General features: G+C 39.9%; 1 protein-coding gene across 1 annotated transcript in view; it reads left to right on the plus strand.

The window, feature by feature from the left end:
• cntnap2b (contactin associated protein 2b) overlaps positions 1 to 13,961 on the plus strand; it is a 54,101-nt gene that overhangs the window by 16,438 nt on the left and 23,702 nt on the right. Inside the window, exons 2-6 of the mRNA XM_053651152.1 lie at positions 6,591 to 6,701; positions 8,203 to 8,396; positions 8,949 to 9,096; positions 10,947 to 11,150; positions 12,841 to 13,025. Coding sequence (XP_053507127.1) covers positions 6,591 to 6,701; positions 8,203 to 8,396; positions 8,949 to 9,096; positions 10,947 to 11,150; positions 12,841 to 13,025 — 842 coding nt within the window. The remainder of the gene's footprint in view (positions 1 to 6,590; positions 6,702 to 8,202; positions 8,397 to 8,948; positions 9,097 to 10,946; positions 11,151 to 12,840; positions 13,026 to 13,961) is intronic.

Here is a 13,961-nt window from a genome sequence, read left to right on the forward strand (position 1 = left end):
AGCGCTTGTTGCAGTTCCCATTTCTGACCACTAGGTGCAATAATATCTCTGTGGATCTAAACGGGGTGCTGAGGACTCTGCGCCACGAATTTGCCAATTCTAGAATATCTGCCAGATTTTTTAATCGTTCGTCACTCATGAGAGTTAATTAGTATTTCAGCCGAACCACCACTGATCTATTTTATAGCCCAGAACCTGAATTGCTTCAGCTACTAATGATAAAAATAAAAGTCCTAGCAAATCTGAGCTTGAAAAGTGACATATTACAAACATTACATGTAAATATATAGAGAATAGACAGATTCAAGGATCATTCTGTTGTCTTTATTGCTGCCACAGAGAGCTGTTTGTTTCCTCATCTGAGATACTGAGACTTGTCAAAAAAAAAAAAAAACTTTATGATGATTAAGACATTATTACTGACTGAATTGAGGAATAAAGGCGTTTCACTTGAGTCAACCTGAGAGTTTTGTTAATTTCTTTTTACTGTCAGAGCACGGTTTAATGCTCGAAACTGGTTGACAGAAGGCGTGCATTATTCTAATACATTATTGTTTCTATAGTAATAGCTCATACATAGGTGTCTATGACTTGTATGACTTGTATGTCGTACGCTCCACATAATGTAAGACTAATAATAAATGGAGGCAAAGATTTTTTATATTATTATGAAAATGCCAAAGGGGCATGGTGGCTTAGTGGTTAGCATTTTGGCCTTGTGCCTACAGTGTTGGGGGTTCGAATCTCACCTCCACCCTGTGTGTGCGGAGCTTGCTTGTTATCCCTGTTCTTTGGGGGTTTCCTCCGGGTACTCGGGTTTCGTCCCCCAGTCCAAAGACATGCATTGTTGGCTGATTGGCGTTTCTAAATTGTCCATAGTGTGTGAGTGTTTGTGATTAGGCCCTGCAATGAGTTGGCACCCTGTCCAGGGTGTCCCCAGGCTTCTCTGCAACCCTGTGTAGGATAAGCGGTATGGAAAATGGATGTCTGGATATGGCACGTCCGTCGATCTGGTATAAATTCACTTTTTAATATGATTAGATTGTGATTATTTTCTAAAAACAAAGACAAGCATGTGTATGCATTTTCCTCACAATGGATTGCGATAAAGTTGAGCAGTTAGGGTTGATCGATATGAGTGCACTTTGGGCTTATGTATGAGAGCAGGGAAAGCTGCTGGAGCCTGTGGGAGATGAAGATCACATTTCTCAGCATCTCATCACACCTTCCTCCATTCCTGGGCCCAGAGCTTTGTCAGAGGATTTCCCCAGTTATTTTATTACTTTGTCTGAGCATTACACTACTACTGTGTGTGTGTGTTAGTGTGTGTGTGCGTGTGTATTTGCACACATTTAATTCCGAAATTCCCTGATGTTTAAAGTGTATGTTTAAACAATATGAGTTCAACAGTTCTCAGTGCCTTTCGCTTTGCACAGAGATTAACCGATACACTCAGGGACTTGCCTTTTGCTCTTCATTCAGTAAATCCGATCATGTTTGGAAGCGAAATTGATATAATCCGGTCTAATCTCTCCAGCTCAAAATTGTATTACAATACAATGAGTTTTTTCTTTATCTGAAGTTTGGGTGTAGGAAGCTGCAACTGAGTTTGCTTAGCAGTGGGATTATAATGACAATGATAATGAGTCTTTATTGGTCACATATACATTACAGCAGAGTGAAATTCTTTTCTTCGCATACCCCAGCATGTGAGGAAGTTGGGGTCAGAGCACAGGGTCAGCCATGATACAGCGCCCCCTGGAGCAGAGAGGGTTAAGGGCCTTGCTCAAGGGCCCAACAGTGGCAGCTTGGCAGTGCTGGGGCTTGAACCCCCGACCTTCTGATCAGTAACCGAGATCCTTAACCGCCAAGATACCACTGCCCCTGCCCAAAACTTCCCCTGCCCACAACTGGATTATCAAGGGCTTTCAGGATAGCAAGGTCGTTATGTAATGCAGGGCTCATTAGACAAATACAGAATGACAATACTTACGATAATACTTATGACAATATTATGAACAGGTTTAGATCTCAAAATCTATATATATATTTATATAAGGACAGCACAAGGAAAATGTGGCTCAGAAATGTAGGACAAGACAAAAGAATCCATGAAAAAAATCAATGAAATGAAACTCAATAGAATAAGAACAAGTAGGAAAACCAAAATAAAAAGCATGCGGTGTAATGAACTGTGTGATGAAACCGAATGGAAACTCAGCATGGGCTTTACTGTGGGCAATCCAGAACTCTTCGCAATGGTTCAATACACATGCAGGCAACATAAAACAAATCCATAATCAACCAACGGAAACAGGCACTATTAGGAAAACTGGAACATGCAGGGATAGAAAACAAGGCTCAGTAATGCACATAAACACTTGGCAAGACTTCGGAAAGAGACAAAGGAACACTCTCTCACTCACTTTCGCTAACTCTTTATCATGGTCATATTCCGGGAACGCTGGACGTGAGGCAGGAATACAACCTAGACAGTATACCACTCCATTACAGGGTAGTATGCATGCATACATTGACACAGATCTATGGGTAATTTATCTTAGCTAATTGACCTACTGGCATGTTTTTTGGGAGGTGGGAGGAAACACACAGAGAATATACACAGAAACGGCGCGCAGACAGTAGGCCGAGCTCGGGATCAAAGCGGGGACCTTGAAGCACCAATGCTACACACTGCACCAACACAGTGGAACAGGAATGAAGTAAATAACCAAAATAAGCACGGGCTGACCTCTGAACAGGTGCACACGTTAGAGAAACAAACCAATGATAAAACAGAGGCGTAGAAACCAAGGACAGAGACCAAAACAAGCTATAGCGTAGACAAAACAAACACGAGATGCACTCGCCACGCTGCTCTTAAGAGGGGAATCCATCAAACATTGATGTTTTATTCCATTTAATAGAAACGATCAGAGCACAAATAACCAAAGGTGGTAAAAATCCCCAAATTCTTTCCTTCTCTAAATGAATCCTCTGTTAAAGGTTGAAATGCAGCTTCAAATTCTTCACTCGAGTTCAATCAGAAAAAGTATGAAGTCAAGGAAATACAAAGAAACTGATTTTAGTTCCTGATTGTAAATGAGTGCCTCTTTAACCGAGGAACCATACAAAAAAATGGGAAAATATTAGATAATAACACATTATATTCACTGTCAATGTATAAAATGATATCGGAATAGCTGTTTAGCTTTTCCTGGGACAACCATTTGATTTTTGTAGACCAACAAATGAAAAATTGCAATATGAATGATTATAGTTTCCTGCATGAGACTGGGATTTGCCTGTGAATTAAAATTTTTTTCAAAAACAAGGTAGAAACGCATTTTTAATGAGATTAACGTATTGAGTTTAAGGGAAAATTGCCAAAAAATTTTTTTACAAGACATCATTTTAGATCTGCTATTTGAAAAACATCTACAAAAATCCCACTTTAACAAAGTTCTGTTCAAAATGTTATATTTTATGAGTCAATAAAAGTGTATTTTTTTATATTTTAACCTTAAGTCCTCCTCTTTCACTCCTGTTATACAACAGTGCGAACCCTTTTTCTCTTCGACCCAGAAAATCTGAGAAAATCACAAGCCAAGCTTCATCAAGATTCCTCTCATGATGAAAATCGTGCACTTTTAATTTGCTGTTACGGACTCCGTGTTTGTAGGATGCCGTTAAGAGCGAAGGACAGTTGTTGTTTTCTTTCTTCATCATTCTCGTCCATCTCCATCAAACAAACTCATCAGAGTTTTCACTGTTTGTGATCTTGCCTGGAAATACACATTAGAAGTGTGGAATAATTAAATGCTAATGGAGCGTTACAGTCATCGTGGAGCTTGATGCTTTTATTCGGTGGTGTTTGTAATTATCTAAACATTTTTCATTAGGACCTGGAAAAAGCCAGGGATCGTCATCGCCTCATGTTGCACGCTAGAACTCGTCGAAAATCGACCACCTGTTCATCTATTTTCGCGTAAGAAAGCGTTAGAGCTGCGTTCCAGAGAGCTGTCACGTAGCCTTATTCATGTCGCGCTGAATGAACGATCTAAATGATCACATCATCAAGCTGCATTCTTGAAAATACACTCAGGCCTGCTTTCCTAAAACACTGTAACACTGTCATTATTTTAAGATGCACTAAACCTTTAAACGCAATGATATACAAGGGAGCCGAATTAATATTGTGACTATATTGACGGCAGAACTAGATTTTATTTTTTATAAATATGTGCTTAGTTTAATGATCTTGAAACTGTATATGTAAATGAAACTACACTACACTACACTACACTACGTAATTGTGGATATGTCTCGGATCAGATATTCAACGTGCTTTACGTAGAAAGTATACGTGAAGTAAAACCCAGCACTGCTCACCACCTTGAGAACTTCATGCCTACAGTGAAGCATGGTGGTGTTAGCATGGGATGCTCTTCATCAGTAGGGACTTGGAAACCAGTCAGACTTGAAGGAAAGATTGATGGAGCACGACTTATTTTATTGTTTAGTGTACTTACACTGGTCAAAACAACAACCGGCTCCTCTCTCGTGTCAGCGTTGGTCAAAATCGCTCCTGTTTGTGTTTTTGGGCGAATCCCCTGAGGAGAGCTTAAGTCTGTAGTTGTGTTTGTAATCTAATATGTGTGCAATTTCAGCATTATTTCTTCACGACGTGGAATTAGTTAATAATTACTTCTTCCTTTCAAGCTGTAGGTGAAATTCGTGGTTATTACTTTACAGAAGACTTTGGCTCACAGTGAGCGTTTTGATGTGTAATAATCCAGTTAGTAATAATTTGCTGCCGTAAATTAGTGCAGCATTCAAATGAAAGCTTATCATAATCTATACTCAGTGGCACTGAGAATGAATCTTGTGCTGCGTTTAACATTCGCAGTACCGCAACGTTAAGTGATCCAATCAGAAACGAACAAAAATATTCAATTCGATTTTATTTGTGTAGCGCTTTTTACAACGGTCATCGTCTCAAAGCAGCTTTACAGAAACATATAAACACAGGATACTGATTTTTAGTGTGTGGATTAATCCCAATTGAGCGAGCCGGTGGCGACGGTGGCGAGGAAAATCTCCCTGGGATGTTAGGAGGAAGAAACCTTGAGAGGAACCAGACTCAGAAGGGAACCCGTTCTCATCTGGGTAACAACGGATAGTGTGAAAACAAAGGAGAATTCAGTATGGTTTTTATATGAAGTCTTGTTTGTTGAACTAGTCAACAACATATCAAAAGGCAAAATATGCCTTTTGAAATAATGTACATACAGTATATAGACACAGAATAGATTGAAAACCAATCAGACTTGGCCTTGAAGCTTATTCTGTGCAGTAAGACATAACGTTAAAATGTATGTGTGTTGAGAACCGGGTTTTGGACCTTACTCCCCTGGATGTTACGATCAGTGAACTCAATCCTGAGACAGAATCCGATGATTAGCCCTTTATCTTCTCCTTCCACATTCTGAAATCATGACGCATTCACTGCTGCTTCGACCACTTTGTGTGATTCAAATCCTCGTCTGTTGTTTGTCAGGGTATGTGATTCATTCTAGTGAATTTCCCCACTTGAAATGGCAGCGAAATAAAATAAGAGGTAGGTGATTTGCATCGGCCGCTCATGCTCCACAGCAGTGTATGAGAAAATGATATCATTTTCTGGTATTACTGTATGAGCACAATGCCTGATGAAGGCAAACTATATTTTATACCAGTATCATTGTATTATATTACTATCTTACATTTAAAAAACAAAACAAATATGTGCTCTTAATGCACTGTATATCTAAGATGAAGGACCATGGAGATTTTATCATAATCATAAGAAATAGTATTATGGTCTTATATACTTTAACTTGCTCATGTATTAATGTATACAGTCCTAAATAGCACAGCCGACTAAGAAAACGGCATTCAATAAGCTAACTGTGCGTGTTAGCTTCGAAATGCTAATACTCTGTCATCAAAGTAAAGCTGGTATATATATATATATATATATATATATATATATATATATATATATATATATAAAATAATACCAAACCAGAGAGCATCATCATGATGGTGGTAGCATCACGTTGTGGCGATGCTTTTCAACAGCAGGGATTAGGAAACTGGTCAGGGTTGAGGCCAAGATTGATGGAGTGAAATACAGGGCAGTCCTAGAAGAAAGACTGTCCCACTCTGCAAAAAACTTGAGACTGGGGTGGAGACAACAACCCTAAGCATACTGACGATGACTTAGTCAAAGCCCAGACCTCAATCCGATAGAGAATCTTCAAAATTGCTGCTCACCAAATGGTTTCCATGCAATCTGATAGAGCTTGAGTAATGTTGCGAAAAAGAAGGATGGGCAAATTCCAGTTTGTTATGATTGTATAGCGCTAAAATCGTGCTGGTTTTGTCTCTAATCGCGATTGGGACATAATTGTGATTTTCATTTCGGCCATTGTCATACAGCTGTAGTGACGGTAAAGTAATGGTTACTGTTCTCTCTCTCTCGCTCTCTCTCTCTCTCTCTCGTTCTCTCTCTCTCGCTCTCTCCCTCTATGTCTTTCACTCTCCAGAGCGGTGTGATGAGGTCCTGGCAAGTCCTCTCCCCTACAGCGCCTTCAGCAGCTCTTCCGTGTTGGCGCCTGATTTTGGCGCCGGCTACGCTAAACTCAACCGCAGAGTCGGTACGGAGACACACACACGCGCACACACACACACACACACACACACACACACACACACATGCACGCATGCACACACTCATCGTCCTGCTGTGTCTTTCATACAGAACGTTGTATATAAGAAAGTCCCCTGCACTGATCTCAGAACAGTACTATCAGTTTGCCGTTACATCTCAGGTTAAGATCCTGAAAAGAACAGCTGATCTCAGATCAGCACTCTGTCTAGAGCCGTGTCCTGAATTCACAACTTCTGCTGTCCTAGCACCTCCAGTGGATGACATTTAGAGAAGGGTATTACTCACAGTTTGTTGCTAGATGAGACATGATGCGGGGAGATGATGGCACTTAGCGCACTACAGGCAGCAAGAGGACACAGCGAAGGTGATTCGTTTTGTTTTCGGAACGGATATTATTTATAGGTTTTTTTATTTATTTGAGGTGTCATTTATTTCGAACCCTAGCGTCTAAATTCATGATTTTTAAATGATCATTCTTTCTTGGGTGGCTGCTTTTTCATCCTACAGGTTAAAGGTCAAATTTATTTACACAGCATTAAGTTCACATTTTTTTCCCAACTTTTTTGCCAGTTGAGAAGCGATACTAGCTGATTACGAAATAAAACACAACAGGGTGTGTGATGCCATAGGGAAACAATCAACAACAACGTGATGTGGTCCAAGTAAATGTTACCATGCTTAAGTTGATTATATTCCTAAAAGAGCACATCCCACAGCGTTTTATCCCTCATATTGTATACCACAGCAACTTGCCAATGCTAGAGGTTTTAATGTATTAAATAACGGCACGTCATAAGTTTTATCCCTTTATTGTTGTTATAGAAGATTTGTTTTAGTTTCTGAAACAGTTTAGTATGAGATATACACAAAAACAGAAGAAGTACTTTTTCACAGCACTGTAAGTAATGTCTTCAACGTACAGCAGGGGGAAAAACAACAGAATTGGCCTTGCTGTTCCAATACTTTTAGAGGGGACTGTACGCTTAATGTCAGAGCTGCTGTTAACACCTTTTAACCGATTAGTATTGAGAATTACTTACTGCTTTGATACATCAACAATGAAGGCAAGTCTCTTGTTCAGATGCTACAGAGGAGGAGAAGGAGGAGGTGTTTCCAATTTGCATATCATGCATATTCATAGATCCTGACTTTTTTTTTTAAATCGCTAATAAAGGTGTAGAGATGTTGTTTAGTAAAATATCCTGTTTTAGTAATACTAGTCCCAGCCTAAATTATTTGTAATGGTTTAAAATATATCTTCAGGGCTATTTAAATGCCGCATAAGAATGATAAATAACGTATAAAGGAACGTATTCACTTATTCAGTATCAATTAAGATCGTGTACTCCGAGCGTACATAATAAAATTAGTTGTATTAGTTTTTGCTAAATGAGTACTTTACCATACGTTAACCCATAGTAAATTCTACAGAGTGGAGTGTTCGCGTGTTCAGAGTAGTATCCCGATTTCTTCTTTCTCTCTGTAAGGGAACGGAGGTTGGTCTCCGCTGGACTCTGACAGGTATCGATGGCTGCAGGTGGACCTACGGGGCAGGAAACAGATCACAGCCATCGCAACGCAGGGTCGATACAGCAGCACCGACTGGACTAAACAGTACCGGCTGCTCTACAGCGACACAGCAACTAACTGGAAGCCTTATAGGCAGGACGGCAACATATGGGTTAATATCATTATGCAGTATCCCAACATGTATTGCAGAGGGATTATATGCTTATATACATGCTATCTGAGAAGTACTAAGAATAAGACTAAGGCAAATACTTTTCACTGGTGGTATCTTCAGTGGTAGGGCTGTAGTATAGACCACCATTGTTAACTGTATAATATCACCGTTATTACGACAGACAAAATCCATTATCGTAATATACAGTACACACTCCAGCCATTCCTCGTTAGCATATTTTCTTTACTTTCCTACCTTTTTCCCCGTCTTCCTTTATTGCTAATTACAGTAAATTATTGATTCTCTCCGGGGTCCAGGAATGGAGTGCGGCTTTATTGCACTCATCACTCACCCTGTATATTATGAGATAATAAATAAAAAAATTGTAAAAAATTGCTCACAGCTAATGAACCGAAGTAAATTAGAACGGAGGATTGTCGTCCCGCAAGCCGGGTGCATTGAGGCGTCGTATGATTGATGTGTTTAGACAGGAAAGCAATAACAGGAGGTTGTGTTTGGGTCTGATGGGTCTCTTCGTTTATCTCGCAGACATTTTCAGGTAACTGGAACTCGGAGCGAGTGGTGCGTCATGAGCTGCAGTACGCCATCGTGGCCAGATATCTGCGCTTTATTCCCTTGGAATGGAGCACAGAAGGGCGAGTCGGGCTGAGGGTGGAGGTCTACGGCTGCGCGTACTGTGAGTGTCACGTGCGCTTTGGCGTTTTATGTACAAACGTTTGGGTCCATTTTAAAGATTTGTTTAACGCTTGACTTTTTAGCTAGTGTTTAGCTAGGGTTAGGGTTAGGGTCATTCCAGTAATTATTGATTTACTACAGAGAAACTAATAGAAAAGGCAGATTAATGAAACTTTAATGGGTTCAAATGTTTTATATGATAAAGAAACGAAGTCAGATAGCCAGGGGTTTATGGCCCTCCTCACACAGGGCACCAGAAATGTAATGTGTATATACCAGGGGTTTAGGTGTTACGTCTCATTTAACAATCAGTTCCTTTAAAATGTTTTTTTTTCTCTGTCCTCAGTTCGGCCATTTACAAATTCCTACCTCCATCACATGGCAGCTACCAACCTAGCTAAATGAGGGCTAGCACGTGCGTCCTCTGAGACACGTAAAGCCAACCAGTGCGGATTTTTCCAAACTGCTGCGTCACAGGGTTCGCGTAACACATTTGGAGGAAAGCGCTATCCGCCCTCTTCCACATACATGAGCTCACAGACACCCACGATTGGCTAGTGCCGCTGTGATAGACAAGGGAGAGACAGTAATGCCATCTCTCCCATCCAGAGTGTACTGCCAGTCTTGTTCTCTATGCCACGGATGGCTACAGTAACGTCCATAAACCCATTCGTGTGCTAAGATTTATGCTCTTCATTATTGTAAACTGACTTTTCTAGACATTTCTGTTCGTTTAGATCAATCTGATATATGCATATACCAAAATTCGGAGCACTAAACAAATACAGATATATACAGATACGCATAGTCCTATTGCGCTATGCAGCAAGGTAAGACTTGTATTGAAAGTTGGAGTATTGGATTGTTTTCAGTAACGTATTGTTGAAAAAGTACTGAATTTTTTCACACTTCATGCCGTGCCAGTTGCCTAGTTGGGATGATAAACAACATAACCCTCAAATGTACAACAAGGATCATAGGGTCCAATTAATGTATGTTAAATGAGTTTTAAACGAGGCTCATTAGTTTTACTCGGAAACTGTACAAATGATCTCATTCTGGTGACAGAGGTTTGTCTGGGTTTATGATTACTGATGATGAAACATGTCGAAAGAATGGTGCGTACAGGATATGGAGAAAAACGGCTCGATAAACTAAAAAACGATTTCAAGCGAATAACGTATATCGGGTAATAAAAACAACTTTTGGTTACGGACTCAGCTTTATTAGAGCTATGATTTTTCTTTTTAGAATTTCTGGCTTCAAGACACCAGACAATGCCTGAGGTCTCGCTTAAAGCAGGACATGGAGGAGATGTATGGCTTACAGGATTTCATAGATGTCCTTTCAGCAAGCGCTTTGCTAATGTAGCGCAAAATGCTAACGTAGCGAGAAATGAGTTGTAAGTCTTGGACTTCTGAGTGGCACAACATCGTCAGGAGGTCGCGAGTCTGAGTCTGAATCCCGACGATGATACAGTCAAGAGAGTAAAATTGGCCGTGGTGTCTGGGTGGGAGGGATGGTATTGCACTGCCAATCACACTATCACGCTAGCCAATCATGAGCACCTGTTAGCTCATGTATGTGGAAGAGGGTAGATCACGCTTTACTCCGAGACTACGATAGTGCCCTGTAATACAAAAGATTTAGGTAGCTGGCTTCACGTGTCTCGGAGGAAACGTGATTGCCATCACTCTCCTTGTCTGGTAGTCGCATAACAGGAAAATGTTATTCCCTAATGGGTGGGAGCTGACAAATGATTGGGAAAATCCCAAAAAATGTCAACAAAGTCAAAATCTAACATTCCAGTACACTGTTTTTAACCTCTCTTCCTGATCACTGTGGTTTAAGGGGCCGACGTGATCAGTTTCGACGGACAGGGGGTAATCTCCTACCGTTTCCGACAGAAGAAGATGAAGATCCTGAAGGACGTTATCTCGTTGAGGTTTAAGACCAGTAAAGGAGACGGGCTTCTGCTCCACGGAGAGGGACAGCAGGGCGATTACCTCACGCTGGAGCTCCGCAGGGCCAAACTGCTGCTACAGATCAATCTGGGTAACAGATACTTCACCCTGACACCCTGCCAAGCTAACTGTGAATCAAAGTGAACTGGCCGTCTCTGTAGTGTTATTTTAGTACAAGCAGGGCTGGAAATTAACACCCGCCCACCAGCCAAATGTGGGTAGAATTTGCCACTTGAGGGCAAATTTATGCAGGCAAGCTTTTCACTGCAGCATATTAATGATATAATAATACTTATTAATAAAGCATTTAGAATAATATATTAATAAATATAACAGTTACTTTATAATTATCTAGTACTTCACATGGTATTGTAATGAATAGAGACTCGTGTGTTACAAAAATAGTAACGGTTATAGATTATAAAGGAATTATTTATAGCACATTATTAGCGCTTTATGAGGCATTATTAGAGTTTATAAAATGCTTACACAAAATCATAAGCACAGTTTGGATGATTTATGAATGTGGGCTTCAATGTGTGTGTGTGTGTGTGTGTGTGTTTTTTTTTTTTTTGTTGTTGTTGTTGTTGTAGTTTTCACTTTAAAAGGACTTTTGCAGTTTCAATATAATAACATCATAACTCCAGAATTAGGAAATTGTTCCCTGAGCTATTAAGACGAGTTAGTGGCGAATTACAACTACAGTATATATAGTGAATATTCTAACTGGACTGTGTGAATATGCTAACTGTAAAACAACTAGCAATTGAAAATGCTACGTGTAAAACAGCTAGCTAGTGAAAATGCTACGTGTAAAACATTTAGCTAGTGAATATACTAACTGGCATATACTGACCGGAAAACATTTAGCTAGTGAATGTGCTAAGCTGTCCAGTGAAGAGTTCAATTAAAAAACAACTAGGTAGTGAATAAGTGTAAAACAACTAGGTAGTGAACATGCTAAGTGTAAAACAACTAGGTAGTGAACATGCTAAGTGTAAAACAACTAGGTAGTGAACATGCTAAGTGTAAAACAACTAGGTAGTGAACATGCTAAGTGTAAAACAACTAGGCAGTGAATATGCTAAGTGTAAGACAACTAGGTAGTGAACATGCTAAGTGTAAGACAACTAGGTAGTGAACATGCTAAGTGTAAAACAACTAGGTAGTGAACATGCTAAGTGTAAAACAACTAGGCAGTGAATATGCTAAGTGTAAGACAACTAGGTAGTGAACATGCTAAGTGTAAAACAACTAGGTAGTGAATATGCTAAGTGTAAAACAATTAGGTAGTGAATATGCTAAGTGTAAAACAACTAGGCAGTGAATATGCTAAGTGTAACACAACTAGGTAGTGAACATGCTAAGTGTAAAACAACTAGGTAGTGAACATGCTAAGTGTAAAACAACTAGGCAGTGAATATGCTAAGTGTAAGACAACTAAGTAGTGAACATGCTAAGTGTAAGACAACTAGGCAGTGAACATGCTAAGTGTAAGACAACTAGGTAGTGAACATGCTAAGTGTAAAACAACTAGGCAGTGAACATGCTAAGTGTAAGACAACTAGGTAGTGAATGTGCTACACGTACAACAACTAGCTGCTCACTGGTAAACAACTAGCCGCAATGGCTGTGTGACCTATAAAGCGAACCTTTAAATGCTGTTATTGCTAATGGAAGTGTTCCTTAACCAAAAATCCTCTCTGACTAAACTAGAGAGCTAGATCCGAGATCTAAATCTGAGATGCTTAGCATTTTCGTCTGATGCCTGTCCACTCCAGGTAGCAATCAGTATGGCTCCATCCAGGGTCACACCTCCGTATCCAGCGGCAGCTTGCTGGACGATGACCATTGGCACGCCGTGCGGATCGAGAGATACCGCCGCAGCGTGAACTTCACCCTGGATGAGCACACGCAGAGTTTCCGAACCAACGGCGAGTTTGACCATCTCGACCTAGACTACGAGGTCAGGACTCGAGCTCATTCCCTTTGTTGCTTCGGTGCATATTTGCGATTCCTTAAATTATTATCCTAGCAGTGGTACATCTTGTAATCCTGAGGTGATATTTCATCATTATATGTACTTCTGAGAAGACGTCTGGGATTATTATTCATTTATGAGAGGCGAAGGCGCAGTATTTGGACAGATTTTTAAATTAGCCTGCAGCTAACACTCAGCAGCCCCTCTGCTTGTCCCATGAGTCACGTCAAGCAGCGGCTAGGGCATGAATATTTGAATATAAGCCTGATAATACAGAAATATAATAATACAGCCTCTTCTCTCTCACTCGTTCTCACCCCATCTTACTCTCATCGGCTTGTTCAAAGCATCCTCTTTAATTATTACCCTGATGCAAAAGGAAGTTCTTTATTGCAGCAACTATAAAATTGTTCACTACGGCCTATTAGTGGTGCCTGTCAGGCTAAAACACATCACTGTCAGGAGCGATGCTGGTTTTATAGCTTTGACAGCTTTATAGCTCTTACAGCCTGCATACACTCTCCAGACATTTATCCATCTTCCTCATCACAATCCACGGTATTATGGAGCTTTTTGAAAGAACATTATGTATTTGGAAATCTATGGAATATCTGACATGCAAGGAAAAAAAAAAAAATCAGCACCTCATCTACTATAAGAAAACGTTTCATCATAATTAGATACATACCTCGTTATTATTAGAAAATATATCACTGATACAAGAGAAGCATCTTATTATTAGAAAACATCTCGTTGCAAGAAAACATCTAGTTTTTATGTGATATTTATCTCATTACCATTATAAAACATCATGTTGTTACAAGAAAACATCTCGTTATTGAGACACGTATCTTGTTATTATTAGAAACATCTTGTTACAAGAAAACCTAGTTTTTGTGAGATATTTATCTCATAACTATT

Source organism: Ictalurus furcatus, chromosome 20 (genome assembly GCF_023375685.1).
Source record: "Ictalurus furcatus strain D&B chromosome 20, Billie_1.0, whole genome shotgun sequence".
In the NCBI taxonomy this organism is placed as follows: domain Eukaryota; kingdom Metazoa; phylum Chordata; class Actinopteri; order Siluriformes; family Ictaluridae; genus Ictalurus; species Ictalurus furcatus.